The sequence below is a fragment of the Halichoeres trimaculatus genome, unplaced genomic scaffold (assembly GCF_033239565.1).
Source record: "Halichoeres trimaculatus isolate MK-OKI-2021-1 unplaced genomic scaffold, fHalTri1.1 fHalTri1_scaffold_6, whole genome shotgun sequence".
In the NCBI taxonomy this organism is placed as follows: Eukaryota; Metazoa; Chordata; class Actinopteri; order Labriformes; family Labridae; genus Halichoeres; species Halichoeres trimaculatus.
Window position 1 is genome coordinate 6,785,412 of NW_027437184.1, and position 21,234 is coordinate 6,806,645.

Below are 21,234 nucleotides of genomic sequence, written 5' to 3' on the forward strand. Positions count from 1 at the left end.
TAAGTCATTAAATATTAAAAAATGGCAAAATTATTAGATAGTCATAATTACGACATTTCTGGTGGTCATTATTTTGAGTTAGGTCAAAATTATGAAGTACTAAGGCATAATTATGAGATACTCAAAATACCTTCAAGCCAATTTCTAAAACTCTCACATAAGATTTTTTTCTCATGAGGAGCAATCCATACCACTAATTTGAAAAATGAGAAAAGTTTCTCATTCTGCTAGCACTTTGGTGCCAGTGCTTCATACAAAGTCTATAAGGTTTGATCTTTACGTTAGTTAAGGCCCCAGGGCTTTATCAGTTGAAATATTTATGTAATTGGAAAATTTCCACGTACTGTCACAGAAAATGAAAACATGGTGCACATACTGCAGCAGCAGATTCACATATAACGTTCAAACTTCTTAGTAGCTCTGTCTCACATTCAGTTAACGTATTTTTCTGTCATTGTCGTGTTTTTTTGAATTTGTGAGATTTAGTTACAAAATATTCATTAAGGGAAATCATAAACAAAGCATTCACACCAGGCTTAAAAATTACACCAAAATGAGAAGCAAAACAATTAGAAACTGGTTCAAGATGTCCTTTATTTAATTCAGGGAATGTACAGTACTGTCGGTTACACTAAGCATGATTCCCATAACCAGTTGTGGAAGACTACCATTTTCTGCCCACTCTATCCATGACTTTCATCCGCTTCCTTTAAAAGTACTGTAACGCTCCTCCAGAGTTTAACTGTGTGCATGATAGGTTTCCTTTTGTTTGTTCCAATTGACAGATTTTCACCCTCATAAGACTTCAGAGGTGGAATAAACTATGTAAGACTGTCAATAAAATAAGATCTTTTTGCTATATGTAACAAATGACATGTTTTACACCAAATGCACAGACACAATAAACAAGTGAGACAAATACACAGAATGTACACATTGGGGTGTAGTGTCTCTCAGAGCTACAACACCTGCTTACATCAGGGACAACTAACCCTTCCCGTTGTGTAATTTTTCAACAGACATTACAGCTCCCCAGAGCAGAGGTGAGGAAATAAAAGAGTTACTTCACCCCTGCAACTTTTGAGCCAGGAGTGCTTCATGATGCAATGTAACAGCACCATCCAGTGGCAGAACCACTCAACTGTACGCTGAACGTGTTGAGCCCTGTATGCATTTTGGGCTGATCATGTTTGATTTTCCATTTTCTCTGTGTTGGAAAGCAGAGAGACAAATTAAAGCATCATGTAAGAATGTAGTGAAACAACAAAGAGTGAAGCCAACATCAATGTACTCACAGCTACCTTTCCCTTGCAAGCTACACAGTTTAAGATAAAACTTCCTGTGGCGGTTTTGTTCTGAGCATTGGCTCTGCAGTTTGAAAATATAATGTTCCCTTTAAGTGGTCCTTTAAAAGTGGTAGATCATTGAGGGAATGATTTGACCTTTATGCTGTCTTTCTTCCAGCTGTTGCATTTCTAGGGGGAAATCAAAGGTTTTGTGAGGGCTAGCTAATCAATAAAGGTTTTGGACTTTTTTAATCATTTTTTTTTGGTGGGGAATGCATGTGGTGCTGGGAGGATCCTCCTATGCCTGGAATTCCAGGCCGAGACCAAGCTTATGGCCGCCGGCGTTGATGTTCTTGCCATCGAGGAGAGCAGAAAGGGTCAGCTTGATGCCTACAGTAACAGACACAGAAAAGGCATTTCAACAATGCGACAATATATCATGCCTGTGCCTTTTCAGCATATTCAGATCCAAATAAATTCACTTAAATTGATTTGATAAAGCTTATCTTAAATCTGAATTTGTATTCTGAGTGGTGGCCAAGCACATAGACCACACTTTTATTGTGAGAAACAATTTAAAATGTCCATTACTAAGCCTTTATATGATTTGAGTGCATTTCATTCACATCTACAAATGACTCAAATAGATACTTACCATTCAGATTATCCATAAATCATCCTTTTTTGTTCATAGTGCTTTCATTAACTCCTAAATTATTTTTCTATTAGTATACAATGTCACTCTTTGGTCCATTCAACCCTTAAAACCTAACATAATCACTTACCAGGCTTCAGAGTCTGAGTGTAGCCCAGGCCCACGAGGCTGGAGTTGTTCACTTTGGCCTGTTTGGGAACAACAGTTCAAAGTTATAAAGTGAAAAAAGACAGCACAAGTATCCAACAAATTAGTTTCCATCAGGGGGGCACCAATTACAATTTTCTGGCCTATCACCAATCTTTAAAAAGCCTGTGAAAACAATCAAATCTTTATTTTTTAACTTAAATAACCAATAAAGTGTCATGAGTTTTAGGTCTCAGAGCAAAAAGCAACAATGGCTGGCGGTCAGACCTTACAGTAGGGATATAAGATCAGTTCCAATTGTAAGGATGGGCCGATCACCGATCTCTGATCTCTGGTCACCGATCACAGATCCTCCAAAATTAAAGAAATCAGCACCGATCGATTGGTGCATGTCTAGTTTTCATGCAGGAATTTTTGGTAGTTTCTGCGCTTAAATTCCATCTAAGGCAGCATCCGTTCGAAATGGCATGATAACACCAATGTTAACTTATTGAAAGGAAATACATGCATTTCTTTAAGATATGCACTCTAATATTGAAGAAACTATGGAAGTTGCTTGTTCATATACAGTGGCAAAAATAGGTATTTGATACACCGCAGATTTTGCAAGTTTTACCACTTAGAAAGAATGGAGAAATATGGAGTAATTTTTATCCAAGGTACAATTCAGCTATGAGAGAAAGAATCTAGAAAAAACACCCAGAAAATCACATTGCATGATTTTTAAATAATTATTTTTTCTTCTATTTTTCCATGGTATTTGATACCATGGAAAAATAGAATGAAACAATGTAAAGTGTTAACTCCCTCCAAAGATTTTCTATTGGGTTCAGGAACAGAGACTGGCTAGGCCACTCCAGGACCTTGAAATGCTTCTTACGCAGCCTTTCCTTAGTTGCCGTAAGCAAGCACTATGTTTCCACCCCCATGCTTCATGGTTGGGATAGTGTTCTTGGGATTGTACTCATCTTTCTTCTTCCTCCAAACACCCCGAGTAGAGTTTATACCAAAAGGCAACATCTGTTTAGTAAAAATGAAGCCTATGCAGAAGTGCTAAATGTTGCTGTTCATCGAGAATCCGCTAGAGGCTGGCTGCAGAAAGACCAAAAGTCACGTAGACACCCAGCCATAAAAACGACTTTTACAGCATTAAAAAACACATTTACAGCCCTGTTCAAAAAACGGCTTGGGTCTCAGACACTGATTTGTAGGGGTGTAACGGTACATGTATCTGTGCTGAACCGCTCCATAAGGCCTTTCGGTTTGGTACAGCGCTGTATTCGAACGAGTACAGTAAGTTTACATTGGCCGCTGCACATGGCTCTTTAATATTCACATGAGTACTCGTCTATGATTGGCTGAGCAGGGAAGGCGTTTTAATATTGATGAGGAAAGTGGTCTGTGGTTCATGCTTTGCGATCATGTGTATATCATGTGGACATGACATCTCAAGGTGAGCCATTCAGAAGATGAATATCAAAGAGCTTCCGTAGCCACAGGAGCTTGTGAATTGTGCATCATGGCTGCTGCTAATGACCAACCGGAGCTTGAAGAGCCTCCCCCCTCGCTGTATAATGGCAAGTTTTTGGTTAATAAACATGCTAAACAAGCAAATAGTTTTGCGTTGTTCCATACTGTATCAAAAATGTACCCAACCCTGACCCCTAAAACCAAGGTACGTACCGAACCGTCATTTTTGTGTACCGTTACACCCCTACTGATTTTGCTATCAGCACACACTGTACGGTGAGTGAATTTTTTTCTAACTCTGGGATTTAGAAGTTATTAGGACTGTTTGATTTTCCAATCAGAAACACAGCTCAGGTCACGTGACTGATGGGCGCCCTGTAGCTGCTTGAAGTAAAACTCATGGCTGGTGTCATAGTGAATGTGGCTGCATCAGCAGATTGGCTTCATTACACGGTTTCAGGAACAGACGGGTGACATCACAGAGGCTTCGTCCACGTTTTATACAGTCTATGGTTTATACCAAAAATATCTGTTTTGGTGTCTTCAGACCACATGACCTTCTCATATGCCTCCTCTGGGTTGTTCTATTTTTCCATTGTATCAAAAAAATCATACAATGTGCTGTTCTGAATTTTTTTTTCTGGATTATTTCTCACACTGTTGAAGTGTACCCAGCATAGAATGGCTTCTCCATTATTTGTAAGTGGGAAAACTTGCACTATCTGCGGTGTATCAATTATTTTCCCCACTGTAAGTAAAGATAAGTTTTGGAAAGTGTGATGATCAAAAGCAGATTGTAAAAGCAACAAAATCTTTGCAGTAGGGTAGCAGACAAAGCAACAGAGCTGGCAGGACCCTGAAAATGATAGGAAGTCTTAAAGAGTTCTGTGCACTAAGAGAATCTAGATTAAAGCACTAATGTGGCCGACTAAACGAGCCTGGTCCGTCTGCGGCTGAGTCTCCACTTATTGTCCATTTGACCTCAAATGACACGGCCTCTTATGCCCAACTGACTGAGATGTTTTCATGATCATCCATTCATGCGCTCATTCTTTCAGGTTGGTCAGTCTGGCAGGTCATGCAGGGATGATGTGACCTAGATCTGAACTGCACAACCTCATGACTGGTCATGCTGCATCTCCACTATCAATGAAGAACAGGTTGTCTTTGGAAGGCTCTTAAAGAAACTTTTGCAGGTGACACACTACTCACAGAGAAGGATGCATCAGGGTCAATCTGATACTTTGCAGCGATGCCAAAGCGGGTGTTGCTGTTTCCAGCAGTCCAGGCGAGGTTGACGGCTGTCTCCAGCTGGTCGTTCACCTTCTGGTAGATGGAGCCGCCAAACTCAGTCCCGTCATTTCTGAGGAGTAAATATAACTGTGATTCAAAAACTAACTTTTCTATGTGTCACATTTTTTCTATCAAAATGATAAATCATGGTTTGAGTTTGTAAACAAGCTCAATGTGTCGGGCCCCTCTGATGTAAAGCCTTCGTTAAACTTTGTCTGACCTCACACAAACACCTCGGCTGTAAACTGAGACTGACAGGCTCTGCGAGCGGTACAGCAGGAGAAACGAAAGACACTGTCACCAATCCCTGCCGCCTGGTCTCCTCCCGTCTGACACCAGCTCACTCTGCCTTTCACTGAGGAGTCTGCGGCTGCCAAGCACTCACTTCACCTCACACACAATATAGTAAATCCCATCACCTGGGTGTAAAAATAACTGCAAGGCCCCTGAGTGAGTGGAAGGCGGCCAAATGAGCAACAAGTCAGTCAACCAGACAAGGCGAAAAGTGTTTGGAGGCTATGGTCTAATCAAGGTCAGATGTCTGGAATCAAACTTCAAACATTTAGCTCAGAACTTATTTTATATGATAGAAACCTAACTGTCAGATGCTAGGGTTTAGCTACATCATCACACTGATAAAAACATGCATAATAAATGGTTGAGTGTATTTAAAGCATAGCAAGCTTGCTAGTACTTCTAAACTCTTACACATTCGTATGCAGCTGGAACTCGTCGGTCTTGTATCCAACAGCAAAGTTGCTCTGAGTGATTCTGTTCCTGCCGGCCTCAAAAGTCATCTGGTAGCCAGCCAACCAGCCCTCGTAGCCCACCACCGCCGCGCCGTGAATGGCTGTACCGTTGATGTCATAGTTCACGTCACAGCCGAGGTTGATGTGGTCGCACTTGTAGCCGGTCTTGATCTTGCCACTCTTTTTTCTGGGGGGATTTTAGGAAGAGTGTGTTGTTAAAATGTGACAAAGAGTAAAAAAATGAAGTGTGTTTTGTTATGGATACAGACTGAAGGTGTTCAGATGAATAGGCTGACGGTCATTTTGGAGTCAATGACAAAAATGTAAAAGACTCAACACAATTTGGGCCAACTTGAGTAAATATAATAATAATAATAATAATATTTTTTATTTAAAAGTGCCTTTCATACCACTCAAGGTCAAGGTAAAAATAGCTACAAACAACAAACAAGGCAACATGAAGTTAAATTGAACCAGTGGGATTAGAAAATGCAGAGTGGCTGAAAGCTCTGCTCCCCATGGTGCTGAGACGGGCAGAGGGCTCTTGAGTTGGCACTTCCCTAAATCTGGGGGACTCGGTTTTTAGACATTTGTCCAGATTATGAGGCAAATTTAAAGCCAATCAAGACGGGATGCTGAACCAGTCTTATCTTAGTCCTTGTACACATGTAGCCGGGTATTTTCAAAAACGAATACCTCCTCAACCATTCTTAAAGATACTTTCATCCACACCCACTGGGGAAATCTAGCCGTGTTTCCACCAAGCATTACAGTTTGGTTCAGTACGGTTTGGCCCAGTTTGGTACAGTTAAGCCAGATCCTGTTTGCGTTTACACAACAAACTGTGCCCTCTTGTGGTAGGTGGCGCGTAAGCCGAATGCCGAAAGCCGCAGCTGTTAAATAATAGCGTGACACCATAGCAGCGCGACACAGTTTATCCCGCTAAAAAATCCAACGAAGAAGAAAAACGCGACACAGTAATAGTAAAGTAAAGAGCATAGATGGAAGACATGCAGCATTTCGTCCTCTCTGTGATTGTCATGTGGCTCTCTGATACAAAGAACAATCAAGCTTTGTTTCAGAGGAGTCTGTGTGTCGCCAGGAGAAATGCAGCCGCTGTCGGGGTAAGTGACTTCTTGACCAATCAACGGTCTGCAGTGTTGTAGCTCCACCTTCAGAGAGCGGATCAGTTCAGTCTGGCACCCATACGAAAGGGTCCCAAAAAGTGGGATGGCTCGTCTTGGTTATTTGGGGATCTGTCCGGGGATAAGTCAGTGGAAACGATACAAAATGCACGCTGTGACAAACCAAACCGGTCTGCTTGGTGGAAACATGGACATAGTCTCCCCAACGTCAACCATCTGTTCTGGAAACGGAAAATGAAGCACATCGGCTATTGCAGCCATATTGGTAGTGGCAAGGGCTTTGCGTACAGCTATAGGGCGCCCGTCAGTCACGTGACCCTAAGCTGTGCCTCTGATTGGGCGAGCTCACGATCTTAATATCCTCCGAACGGCTGAGATAGAAAAAATTTCACCCCCGTACAGTGGATGCCAGTAGTAAAATTAGCAACTCAGAAAGGAGAGGTTTTTTGAACCAGGCTGTAAACAGGTTAATTTCTGCTTCAAAAACGTTTGTTTTTTTTTTGGCTTGGTGTGCATGTGACTTCCGCTACTTCTGGAGCCAGCCTCAAACTGACGCTTGAGAAACAGCAGATTTTAGCACCTTAGCAGCTCCTGTTGCTTGGGTTTGAAGCATGCCAAACCCATATTTGGCAGAGTTATTCAGACGTGAAACCCGTGCCATCCGATCAGGATGAACCCCTGTTATTCAGCTGTGATGTTTGTGAACCAAAACTGTTTTCCAGCATCTTCATAAAACCACGAAATCAGAGTTTTTACTTTTGCCGGAGTTTCAGAAAACATCGTTTTCAGCAACGTAAAACTGCGTTTTGTGTGGACGACAGGTCGTAACATATAAGAATATATGCCGTTTCCCAAATGTTGTTTATTGACCACAAAAGTTAAAAGAAACAGTAACATGCCTTTGGGTTTGAGTATAGTACTGCAGTTGATGACGGCAGATTGTGCCAGGTCTATGACACCAAGATCTCTCTGGATTTGCAGATTATAGACACATTCTAATCCTCATCATCTAGGCCATGTCCACACATAGCTGGGTATTTCACACATTTAGGCCTGTCTTTTACAAGAAACTGCAGCTTTAAGTCACTGAAAATGACGTTTTCTGAAAACTCCGGCCAAAGTGAAGATTTTGGAAAACTCTGGTTTCACTCTGGTGAATAACAGGAGTTCACCCTGATTGGAAGGCATGGGTTTTACGTCTGAAGAACACTTCCAAATATGAGTTTTGCATGCTTCAAGCTGCACCTCACTGGTAGATTTGCTGACAAAAGTATCTTAAAATGAATGAAGGGGGGTATTTGTTTTTGAATATCTGTTTCAGAAATTTCTCTTCTTCTTTCAAATCTTCGAGGATTACACGTTGCTGCAGTCTGAGCCTGGCCTGACACGAGTGCTCCACGTCCTCTGTTCATTTATCCAAATTAAAGAGAAAGGCTCCTCAGTTACTACCTTAGTGACCTAAGCATAGCAGGTCAGCTAGCTAAGCTAGACAGCTAATCTAATTTGCGGTTGTGTATCTTGTGTAATTTTTAATGTATTTATTCAATCAAACCCATGTTGCTTAACTGTATTTCAGCTAATTAAGAAGCTTAAACGTCTGCATGTTTAATTAAATAATCCACTGGGCTGTTTAAATAGAGTCCAAATGGGGACACTGGAGCGTTTCCACAAAAATGCTTCTGGAGGAAAAGCTGTCCTCGCTTTGATGAAAGAAAGAGGATATCCTCACAGTGCTGTAGCTTCACGAGCAGCAACTTCTATGAAATGTTGTTAGGAAATATCTGACCACTCATTATAGCTTTGACTTCTTCTTTTCTGAATGAAATTATCTCAAGTTTAAGAACTCCATTTCAGCTGTTCTTACCCAGTGTTTGGTGAGAAGGAGGAATCGAACGTCAGCTTCAGGCCCTTAGTCAACTGGGAAAAAATAAAGAAGACGAGCATTGAGTGAGCATTTAAGTGATTTTAAATCTAAAGAAAACATTTTTCCCTGCCCATATCAACCCAAATCAATTTTTTACAACACATTCATGAATTTCTTGGCACCCACCTGGTCCTCGATGGTGATCTCTGTTCCCAGGGTGTTGTCAGTGTTCCACTTCTCTGTGAAGGTCAGTCCGTGCTCCGCCCATTTGTATTTGGTCTCCAGAGATCCTGCGACCTTGCTGGTCTCGGTGTTGGCAGAGCCTGTGCTGGTGAACTCCTGACGAGGAGAGGTGACAGGGTGAGATGATGTTAAAATGGTACCGAGACATATTTTTAGACTCGATGTGGAACAATAAACATGTGTCAAGTAGTAGAGGGCAAGGTGTTTCTGCAAGAAAAGTTTCCCAGATCAGCAAGGAGCCTCTTGATTATGGCTTCAGACTGACAACTCACCAGTCCATTTTCAGACTTTGTTTTCAAGTCCAGCTTGATGAGCCCAAAACCTGCAACAGAAAACAACAAAGATCAATGTGAGGTCAACTTTTTTCTGAATCTGCAGTTTAGAGGATATCAAGATCGCGAGCTTGCCCAATCAGAGGTACAGCTAAGCTCACGGCGACAGGCGCCCTATAGCTGTACTGGAAACCCCCATCACTTCCAATATGGCTGGGAAAGCAGATTCACAGGTGACCTCCGGGAGACTACGTCCATTTATTATACAGTCTATGGTTTAAAATTTAACTGGATGAAATAAAACTAATAATGCGAGAACATGTCAAATAGATCTAGATCAGTATGGTTTTGTCTAACTCATAGACTGTATAAAACATGGACATAGTCTCGCCAACGACACTCGTCTGTTTCTGAAACAGAAAATGAAGCATATCAGCTATAGCGGCCATATCAGTAGTGGCAAGGGCTTCGCCTACAGCCATAGGGCGCCTGTTGCTCATGTGACCCTCAGCTGTGCCTCTTTTTGGGGGAGCTCACGATCTTAATATCCTCTGAACGGCCGAGTTAGAAAAAAATTCACCCCCCGTACAGTGGGTGCCGGTAGTAAAGTAGCAACTCAGACAGAAGACGTTTTTTGAACCAGGCTGTAAAAAGGTTAATTTCTGCTTTGAAAACACCTTTTTTTTTGCTTGGTGTGTTTGTGACTTCCGGTACTTCCGAAGCCAGCCTCAAGCGAACACTTGAGAAAACACCAGATTTTAGCACTTCCGCATTGTCTCATATACTCAGACCGGAGGTTGCCGCTTGGTCTAACCATGAAAAACTCTGCTCTGTAGATATTTTTGTTGACACACCTTTAACTTTAACTTTTTCAGTGCAAGGAATATGAAATCTATTTCATTTTAATGCCTCGGAGAAAAAAATACTAAATAAAAATCATTTTGGGGAATTTTTATATTGTTTGATCACCAAGATCAGGAAGCACAAAATTCAGAAAAAAATTCAAAAATGACCCAATCAGGTTTGACTCAAATCAACTTACTTTCAATTTGATATAGTGACTCTAAAACTGCTCTAACAAACTTTTGAGCTGCAACTTATAGGGTTAAGGAACACTGCGAATATGTCACATCACTTTAAATGGAGTTAATATCAGACTCCAGAATATGCTTTATGAAACTTATCAGACAGACTGAACCTGTGCGTTGATCCTGTGAGTCAATCAGGCTGATCAAATGTAGATCAAAAACATCTGTTTCTAAGACTGGTATGGATCCTCTTTGACCCCATCCAACTCAATGGTTATCTAAAATTGGTTATCAGCTTTAGAAGTTCTCTGTGTTTTGAGGGTTTTCTCTGGCCTCCAAATGTCAAACATGTGACCACCGCCTTAGCTCGCAGCAAACTCCAAGGCCATGAATTGGAGCAACTGTCAGATGAGATGTGATTCATTCTTCACGGAAAACATGAATCAGTTTGCTGCAGCATGATCTAATGTCACATCACTCAATAACTCTCAAAGTACAGCGCTGTGTGTATGGTATACACAGAACACACCTCAGGAACATCCAGTCTGACTAACAGGTTTGTGTTGGTGCTGGTGCTGCTGATGACAGAGGGCCTGTGCTGCTAAAACTCTGGTTTTCTGTTATTTAGAAATGTGGTGAGCACTTGGAATGCAGAGGTTGGTTTTTTACAATGACTGAGAGGAAATGAAGCTGGAAGAATTTCACTTTATTACTTCACAGCACAATAACGGGGAAAGGAACCTTTTAAACTATAGAGCAACATATAAGTGCATATTTCTTATTTCAAATTAACAGATAAGAGAGAGACGAGTGTATAAAACTAGCGAAAAACAGAGAGGAACTCCAAATGCAGAGGCTAAACTGTGATTTAAAGCCTGATGTTACAAAAATAGATGAAATACAAGGATGAGTTTGATCGAACAAGGAAACATTAAAGCTGGATGTTAGATGATTGTTGTTGTTTCCTCCATCATTTCTCCCCTACAATTAACATTTTCCCTTGATTTTCAAACTTGCATGCACCATAAGTCAAATATATCCTCTTTGTAAAGGTTCAATCCACAGACTTCATGTCAAAGCAAAACTTAAAGTAAAAGTAGACAAAAGTGGGTGTAAAACAACTGCATGTTATTTTGTCAAATGTTTGATTCTATTTTATTTAATTTAATGCAATAATACGCAGAATCAGTTTCATAGCCTGAATTTTAAACAAAAGAATTTGTCCATACTGCTTTGTAACGCATAAGTCCGGAGCTTGAAAAGTCTGTGACCTGAAAATAAGATTTTTTTTCTGACAGGTGTGATTTTTCTTTTCTGTAACACAGGCACTACAATGACATTTAGAGGACACATTTATAAAAAATACATTAATAAGACTGAAAGTTTGTCCCTTTCCTGTATGACTTACCGTATCCTTTGGTGAAAACATCCTTAGCAGACTTTCCAAGGTCAACGTAGGTGGGAGGTACAGCCATTATCTGCAAAGAGGAAGAAGAGGATTAAAACTGTTTAAGACTGAGGCGTCAGGAAACAAATAAAACCGTCCCTCTGCAGAAAAACATCCCTCCTGTCCCTCCTCGCTCTCACGGCTTCAGGACAGCCACAGCTGGAGAAACAGTGAGGAGAGCGTATCAGGGGAGCACACTGACGGATCAGATGTGATGGGATGAGAAAGCAAGGCTGCTGGTAGAGGAAGGTGGCAGATAGTGGAGGTCAGAGACACTGAGGAAAAGGAAAGGTACAAATCTGATGGCGTTATTGTCTTACATGAGCTACATAAAGGTACAAACTTAAAGGGGACATATCATGCTTGTTTCTCCTTTTCACTATGTCAGACTAGGATGCCTGTAAAGCATTTCTGCCCTCAGTACAAGTCATTTAGTTCCTTCATTGCCCCACAATAGTGTTCTCAATATCCTCATTTTAGGCCATTCTGAAGATCTCGTTGAAACGCTCCGTTTCCAGAATGACCTCCAGTAACCTTGCAACGTCACAGCCCTTTGTGCTCTGATTGGTCAGTTCTATCAGAGGGGCGGAGGAGGTAGAGCCAGGGGGCAGTTTTTGCAGCATGGCAGTATTTACAAACCCGCCATATTGGATGGGGCAGACTGAGCGAGTTTGCTGTTTGCCAAAACTTCACCGTAAGGCATTGATAGCACTAATAAAATGGCAGAGTGTAGGATACGTCCTTTTGTATTGGACCCCGAGTCAGACCCAGACAGTTCTGCAGCTCAGGAGGAAGAAAATCCACCTGGACACGGATCATCTCAGGACGCTTCAGTGTGGTGAGTCAAACCGGTACTGTAACATGTATAGTTTATACATGGAAATATAGGCAGACTTCATCAATAAACTATTTCTATAACAGGGCTCCATCCTGCTCCTTCACTTTTCTGTCTGTTTTATCCATCATGCTGAAAGTGTAGTCTAAAGATCGCCTCTACCGTCAGTTCCTCACTATGTTATTACCACAGCATTATTGTGGTCCAGGTTCACAGTGCATGTCAGAACAAGCATGCAAACATCACAGTCTCACAAGTATTACGACGTCTGCTAAAACTACAGTGTTTTAACTGCTAATTCACCATGTAAAGCCGAGCTGCTCAGCAGAGCAGAGTCCCTGCATCCAGCATCTGAGGGGGGATACTCGGCTCTTGGTGGGTGTATTCCTCGGTGGCGGTTGTGTGACTAACTGACTTCACAGAGGAGGAGCTGCTTTATCTGATTACTCCAATAAAAAGAAAGGATCCTCGTGTCGTCATGAAGGTCGAAATCTCACGGCCAAATGTCAATGACCTATTTTCAGAGGCATCAAATCTCGTTCTAGGATATCAGAAAAAATACAATATCTCATTTTTTGATAATTCAGGGGGTGTAAGGTCTTGTTTTAAAATTTATTATATTATATGTAAGTATTAAATCAGGAATCAGCATGATATGTCCCCTTTAAATTCCTGTCAGCAGCACAGTACTAAACTTGTCATAATTTAGTCAGAAAAGTAAACACCATTCATTCACACCACAGCAAGTTTCTGAGAGTGGACGAAGAGGCCAAGTTCCTGACAATGAAGGCCACAGACAGAAACACAAAGCAGGCTGTTTGCTAACCCTCTGTGTGTACGAGTGTGACTCTTTGTCCTTCACTTTTCTTGAACAGCCTGTTGTGCAAGACACGTCTAGTTCATCATTAGAATAAAGTCAATATATTTTTCAAAAGCACAAAAAGTATGGAGTAACAGCTGTTTCACAAGCTGATTGATAACAGAGCTGGGCGTGCTGATAGTAGGGGAAGTAGGAATTTGAGCAAGTGAAATGCAAATTTTTCAGCTATTTTGTGAAATTTACACATTTACGTTGTAGCATTAAACAGGATTTGTTTTACTAAAAGAAAAACCCATAAAAAAACTTAATGTTTGTTAAAGTGGAATGTAAGTTCAACATTCCTCACAAGCCTGTTCTATCAGGTTGGTTGCCAACTCCACCTTTTTCCAACAACTTCACCCCTTCTCTCCAATTATATTCTGACGTTCACACCTCCACGGCCCTGTATGCTCCCTTGTGAAACATGTTATCCTTGATCCTAAACACACAAACACAAATCATCTCCCGACCAATCAAACGCCTGTATCCTCCAAGGCATATGTCCTTGCTCTAGGCCCCCTTTTGGAATCCCCCAAGACTTCCCATCCCCCACTTTGCCCTCTGAACCCAGGCATACTGCGAGCTCTGCGGCCATAGGAGAGCACTTGGACAGGAAGTTGTGCGCTAATGTCACACATCTGTCTCTAGAGCTAGTAAACACATACATGAATAGCTTGTGCACTAAGCCATTCACCCTGCGCTAGTACACATGCACTGGCTGCCAAAACACCCCACTGTGCCTGAGTAGCTTTATGGCTTTCACACATGGCTGGATGAGGAAATGTCAGAGGATGGAGAGGACTTAGAGCTAGATTATCATGATGAAGAAACAGATCATGACTTTTCTGACAAGAAATATCATTTTAAAGAGAGAAAGATGACCTCTATGTATGATTGGGGCTAGTTGTGAAAGACTAGCTTACACTTTGACTTTGCAGTGAAGTCTGGTGCTACTGCTGTTCCTTTAGCACATACACACCTGAAAATCTGAAAATACATTGAGCTTTTTGCTTCTAAATATAAACTTTAAACATGAAGCAAAAAAAAATATTGATGGAGTAAATCCTCCTGTTTTTATCAACTTTTAACTGTGATATTTGGCAAGTCTTTTTTTGCAGCAGTTACAGCAGCACATCTCTAGCAAAGTGTTATATTTCCTGAGGATTTCAACACTGGTGTTACTCCAAAAGCTTTTATTTGAATAAAGAGTAGATCTGTCTTTTTTATTTTCCGACTCACCCAAATTTGCCAAATGGGATTAAACTTTGGATTTGAGAGGGGCAGTCCATCATTTTCAATGTCCCTTCTTCCAAAACGCCTAAATCTCCTTATAATGGCTCTATTATAAGACTTCCAAGCTAGTTCATTAATTTTGTTGGTATTTTGATTGGCTAGTTCAACAAAAAAACAACTGCAACCTCTTGAATATGCCATTGATGACCCTTTCCCAGAGCTCCCCACTGCAGTTAAAGTGAAACTAAACAATTTAACTTATTTAGAGAAGTAACTGATACTGTAAAAAGTCATGCCTTTTTATGTTTTTAACACTTTAAACGGTGATAATAGGCTACAAAAGAGGTATTGCCTCCTTTAAAGGACAATATGTAGTTGCTGTTTGACTCAGGGGGTTGTGAGGGCAGTGAAGGCATCATTTCAATGCCCTCGCCTGCTCACTGTTTAGCATTTGCTAGCTATCAAGGTGGACAGCATGTAAGTGTCTCCTGTGAGGACAGGTTAACAGGCAGAAGGCCGTATAATGTCAAGAGGTCAAAGCTGTTGGCTAGTTAAGCTTCTTTATCACTAGCCGGCTAACTGAACAACTGCTGACCAGCAGCACAGTCTGCGCTAACAAATGACCGCTCCGCAACACATGAGCTAACATGCTAACAGCATTGGCTCGCAGGCCTAGCATCCCTGCTGCCCGTCGAGCTGCATCACACTCCGGTAAAAAAATGAAATGATGACACCGACAGTGCCTGGCTCAAGGGTTAGAGTGCCCCAGCTGATGAAAGTGAAATAAAAAGAAGAGTGGTAGAAGAGGACGACAGGTGTGTCGCATTACAGTAAATGATACATCACGTACCTCTGTGTGTTCCAGTCCTGACCGAGAAGGGGCTTGTCAACTGCACAAAGGGAGGAGAGAAGAGGGAGGTGGTGCGGCGTCACGTACGCTGCAAGTCACGCAAGCAGCAGCAGCAGGCTCCTGTCAGAGCCAAAGATACAACATTTAGTTAAACACCAAGATCATTCACTCACTCTTTGGAACGTGAAAGTATGGAGGAGGGTATCCCACTTTACCCGCAAGCGTTATAGTATAAGATCTTCTTTTTTTTTTTTTTTAACATTCAACCATAATTTATTTCTTGATTTATTACAGAATTATATTGCAACAATTTTTCAGATATGTATGCAGTGGTGGCCAAAATTATTAGAACACTTGACACGGCTGTTTAGGAAGTTTCAGCTGTCTAACTGGCCACTAATACAGAGCATCAGGAAAGTATTCCCAGCAATTCAATTTTCCAAAAGTGGAAGGTGAATGGTTGCCTCAGTCTCAGGTTTGCCAAATAGGAAATATATCTACCAAACAGTAACCAGAAATGGTATATAACTTAATGTTTCTGAGAAAAATAAGCCATTATTCACTCATATATTAAATTATAAATTGTAAATTATCAGATAAATAAATACATTTTAATCAAACCTAAAAGAAATCTAATTATATATTTAATTGAAAAGGTAAGTTAAGAGGTTTTTATTTATTGATTCATTTATTTATTTTTTATTTTATTTATTTATTTATTTATTTTTGGGAAAAACTGGTTCTCAGCCATGAAAGCCTTTGTAATTCTCCCGTTTACTCTGTTCGTTAAAACCTATTCTACCTAATTTTTCAGATATGTATGCAGTGGTGTCCAAAATGATTAGAACACTTGACATAGCCATTTAAGAAGTTTCAGCTGTCAAACAGGACATTAATACAGTGCATCAGGAAAGTATTCTCAGCACTTCAATTTCCCAAATGTGGAAGGTGAATGGTCGCCTCAGTCTCAGGTTACAAGCGCTCTTGAGCAGTTTTCATCCAGGATGTCTCTGTACATTGCTGCATTCATCTTTCCCTCACTCCTGATTAGTCTCACAGTTCCTGCAGCTGAAAAACATCCCCACAGCATGATGCTGCCGCCACCATGCTTCATTGTAGGGATGGTATTGGCCAGGTGATAAGTGGTGTGTGGTTTCCTCCAAACATGATTCCTGGTGATGGTGTGTTGTGTGAATTTGGAGAAAAAGAACAAATGTATTCCTTTTTGGAATGAGGCCATAACATAAGAAAACTGGGGAAAAGTGAAGTGTTGTAAATAATTTCAGGATGTGCTGTAATTACTGAAAACAGCTTTTTGTACTCAGGGCAACCATCTGCTTTAAGGAGGCAATGAAGGTCAGTACATTTCAGATCTGTCAGGTGTTCTGATAATTTTGGCCACCTCTGTTTTTCAGAAAACACCTAATCTATGTCATTCGAAGTGTAAAACGAAGGCTACAGTTAATGCAACATGAATAAGGTATCAGACCATAATAATAAAACAGTAGCCTAATTAAAAAGATGTTTTTACAAATTTGCCAGTGTAAGTAACAGTAGAAAAAAGGAAAATCTCATTCTGCAACATAAATAGAATCATATGAAGATCATGAATACCACAAATACTATAGAAGTGAAGAAACAGCTATGGAAAGTTATTGGAATATACCCCTCCACTTCTAAAACCGGAAGTAGTAGACATTGAAACATCTTGCCCTGCATGTTTCGCTCTGATATCGACTGTCTTACCTTGACGCATGCGCAGTTTGCCCATGTCGACACGCAACTTCAGCATCACTGATGAAAACGCTGACTGTAGATCAGCTCTCCTCACGTTCACAGCTAAGTCACTGCGATCGTTGTTGGTCATACAAACTGTTCCAGGACAGAGAGGAGGGGACTGCTTGGCAGATGTAACGTTACATCACAACTGCATTGCATCTGCACCAGAGAGGATTAGCTCCAAGAGTGTTGACCTGTAACCTATTAGTATGACTGGAGGGTAGTAAACAACCACCTGTGACTTTTATAGAGCTTTCTCATCGATTGACTCTGACTTTTTATAGGCAGTGGATGATGCTATTTTACAGTAGTTAAATTTAGAAAAACTACTCCAGGTTTCATGCTTACTCCCTTGATAGAATCATTAGGATTTAATGAACTGAGCAAACGGGAGAATTACAAAGGCTGTCATGACTGAGAACCAGTCTGTATCAAAAGAAAATTGATCTTTAAAAAAAAAAAAAGAAAAGAAAACCTTAACTTACCTTTTCCATTAAATATATCAAATTAGATTTCTTGTAGCTTTGTTCAAAAATGATTTATCTAATAATTCTTAATTTAATTTATGAGCGAATAATGGCTTATTTTTCTCAGAAACATTAAGTAATATACCATTTCTGGTAACTGTTTAGGTAGATATTTGTCACTCAAGAAAAATTCTAAAAATAAGTAGGAAGACTAAATTCTTTTCATAACTTTCCAAGTGTTATATCCATCAAATTAAAAGCCTGATCTTAAAAAAAATGACAGCAATAGTTGTTATCCTTAACACTGAGAGATATGAGCGTTTCTCCCATGGTACTTGAGTCTGCAGGATTTTCCTTTAAAAAAATCAATTTTACTTTTATGTCTGATTTGAACCCCTCTTTTTTTTTTTTTTTTTTTTTTGAGCAATCTTTGTGTAACATTGAACGTCACATGCTAAAACAATATTACAATGAACAAAAATACAAGGTACAAACATTACATAAACATGAAATGCAAAGGACAAGTAAAAAAAGGTTTAGAAAATAGATACAAAAAAAAGAAACAAATAAAAACATCATACATGACAGGGGTCACAGGTAACCGCGGTTACATCAGCCAATCACAGCTCGATTTTGCGTGTTGATTAGCGAGCGGAAGAAGCAACTCCGAGCGGTTACGATAGTGGACGTCGCGCGATTGTAGAAAAATACAACCGAAGTTAAACGAAACTAAAAAGATAAATCATTTTACTACACAAGGGTGTAGCGTGACTCAACTTTCACTCGCCTTTGGGCACTTGGAGAGCAGCACGGGACGAAGAGCGTCGAGAGTTAGCTTTCTGCTAACCAGGTATGTGTCGAATACCAGCAATTAGCTTGAGCTAACATGCCAACGGCTCGGGTCTCTCCCATGTAGAAATGAGATGCTACAGGTGGCTGCTAGGTTGGTGAGTGTGTTCACTTAGCTTCGTCTGAGACAGTGAATTTGCACTGGTACTGATGAGGTAAGGAGGAGGAGCCCAGTTTGAATGTTGTGTTAACTAAAAAGTAACACAAATTTCTACAGACCCTACCTTAAAGGAGACATATCATGCTGATCCCTGATTTAATACTTACATATAATTTAATAAATTTGAAAACAAGACCTTTCACCCACTGAATTTTCAAAAAATTAGATATTGTATTTTTTTCTGATATCCTAGAACGAGATTTGATGCCTCTGAAAATAGGTCATTGCCAATTGGCCTCGAGATTTCGACCGTCGTGACGATACGAGGATCTTTTGTTTTTATTGGAGTAATCTGATAAAGCAGCTCCTCCTCTGTGATGTCAGTTAGTCACACAATGCCACCGAGGGATACACCCACCAAGAGCCGAGTATAAACCTATAAACTATACATGTTATAGTACCGGTTGGACTCACCACACTGAAGCGTCCTGAGATGATTGGTGTGGAGGTGGATTTTCTTCCTCCTGAGCTGCAGAACCGTCCCGGTCTGACTCAGGTTCCAATATAAAAGAACGTATCCTACACTCTGCCATTTTATTAGTGCTATCAATGCCTTACGGTGAAGTTTTGGCAAACAGCAAACTCGCTCGGTCTGCCCCATCCAATATGGCGATTTTGTAAATACTGGCATGCTGCAAAAACCGCCCCCTGGCTCTACCCCCTCCGCCCCTCTGATAGAACTGACCAATCAGAGCACAAAGGGCTGTGACGTTGCGAGGTTACTGGAGGTCATTCTGGAAACGGAGCGTTTCAACGAGATCTTCAGAATGGCCTAAAATGAGGATATTGAGGACGCTTTTGTGGGGCAATGAAGGAACCAAATGACTGGTACTGACGGCAGAAATGCTTTACAGGCATCCTAGTCTGGCATAGTGAAAAGGAGAAACAAGCATATGTCCCCTTTAAGCAAGTTTGATGACGTTTCTCTAATTTTACTTTGTAAAGTTTGTGTAGTATAACATATGTATTCTATTTACAACAACAAAAAGCTCTAAAGCTCCATCTCTGTTTCTTTTGTAATTAAGGAACATAAAATCATAACATAATCATAACAACTACTGTTCAAAATAGTTCATATTTCAACTGACAGCTTTAACATAAACACAGAACATCCACACCACCTGTGCCTGAAATACAACCGTGCACTTCCATCCCACATGAACTCACAAACACACACAACAGCTGCCGGGGTGTTTTGTTCAGAAGTGTAATGGCAGAGGGGACAAAGCTGCAGCCAAACCGTGCTCATTTCCAGGCCATGGATCTATATCTGCGTCCTGATGGTGAGTCCAGGGCGTGTCTGGGATTGAGTGTTATGGTGTGTGCTCTGCTGTGATGGCTTATCAAACAGGCTGGGTGTGGGGAGGCTGATCATTTTGGTGGCACTGTGATATGTTGGTTTTATTGCATGCAGTTTGGATGTTTAGGCAGCAGATGGAATAGAGAAGAAGGGGTTGGATGATACTCTTGTTGGCAGTAAGAAGTGCTTTAGGTTTGCAGATGGCAGACAGGCTTTGCTGCCTGTGTTGCTCCAAATATAGTTTTTTTGTCCATCAGCAGGACATTCAAATTGATTATACCTCTAATCTTTTCCCTCAAATATCATCTTTAGCAGGTGGACGACTAAAGCATATAATGAAAGGGAAAAAAAAGAGTTTGACGCTCCCGTGTCTCCTTTACCTCCTGGGTGTGAATGTAGATCTATTCTTTGAAATATTTTGCAGCTTTGTTAAAGTCTGGGTAAGGATTTCTCAGAAACACAGCAGCGTGGTTGAGTCGAGGGAACTTTGCCAAAACCTTAAAGGTGCTTCCTTTGCAGCAGGCACAGCAGGCACAGCTGGCAGCACAAAGGAAACAGTGAGACACTTCATACTCAAGTCTGCTCTCTCTGTTTGAATAGTTGCCTTTGCCAGTTTTGTTATTTTTTGTACTAAAAAATAAGAGTTTTTTTTTACAGAATCAAAATTAAGGATATTGTGAAAAGTTCTTCCACTGATGAGTAAAACTTCCCCTGCTTGATATCAGATATCTTGTTGAAATCCCCTGATACAGAAGTAAGACTTTCATCAGGAGGCTTGGAAATTACAGCAAAACCACTAAACATGTTATGAATCTTCCTGATTCGGTTTTATCCGCCTGATCTGTCAACAGTTTGAGGGTAAAAACCCAAAGAAACACCCTTTTTGCAACTCGGCTTGGGCCTTGAGGTGATAAAAACTGACAGATGCAGTGATCAGTTTTGGCCAGTAGGGGTCAGTGTTGGTAACAATGTTAATGAAGTCAGTGTGAGTAGATTTACAAGATACTCTTTACTGCTGTCTGTCTGATTAATCTGATCCACATTTTTATTTATTCCAGTTTTAAGAAACTGTTTACATTGTTCAAAATTATATATATATCATAAAATTTTTAAATTTAGTTGCCTTAACTTGGGGGGTTACATCTAATTTGCGGACCTTAAAAGTATTTTTAAAAAAATGCTTCAAGCAGCATCGTTCCATTAATACGAAAGATTATATGACAAAGAAGACACAAAAAGCATAAACTGAAAATAGGATGATATTAAAAACAGTGTTGTTAAAGCTTCATTTAGCTTTTTAAAG

General features: G+C 40.5%; 1 protein-coding gene across 1 annotated transcript; it reads right to left on the reverse strand.

The window, feature by feature from the left end:
- Nucleotides 1-857: 857 nt before the first annotated feature.
- Nucleotides 858-18,501, reverse strand: vdac1 (voltage-dependent anion channel 1). The gene is made up of 10 exons (XM_074672603.1): nucleotides 18,410-18,501; nucleotides 15,377-15,496; nucleotides 11,561-11,630; nucleotides 9,125-9,174; nucleotides 8,796-8,948; nucleotides 8,610-8,662; nucleotides 5,560-5,787; nucleotides 4,771-4,921; nucleotides 2,072-2,129; nucleotides 858-1,676 (listed from the first exon to the last, which is right to left on the reverse strand). The coding sequence occupies exons 3-10, from the start codon at nucleotides 11,625-11,627 to the stop codon at nucleotides 1,585-1,587; spliced, it is 852 nt and encodes a 283-aa protein (XP_074528704.1). The 5' UTR covers nucleotides 11,628-11,630; nucleotides 15,377-15,496; nucleotides 18,410-18,501; the 3' UTR covers nucleotides 858-1,584.
- Nucleotides 18,502-21,234: the final 2,733 nt, after the last annotated feature.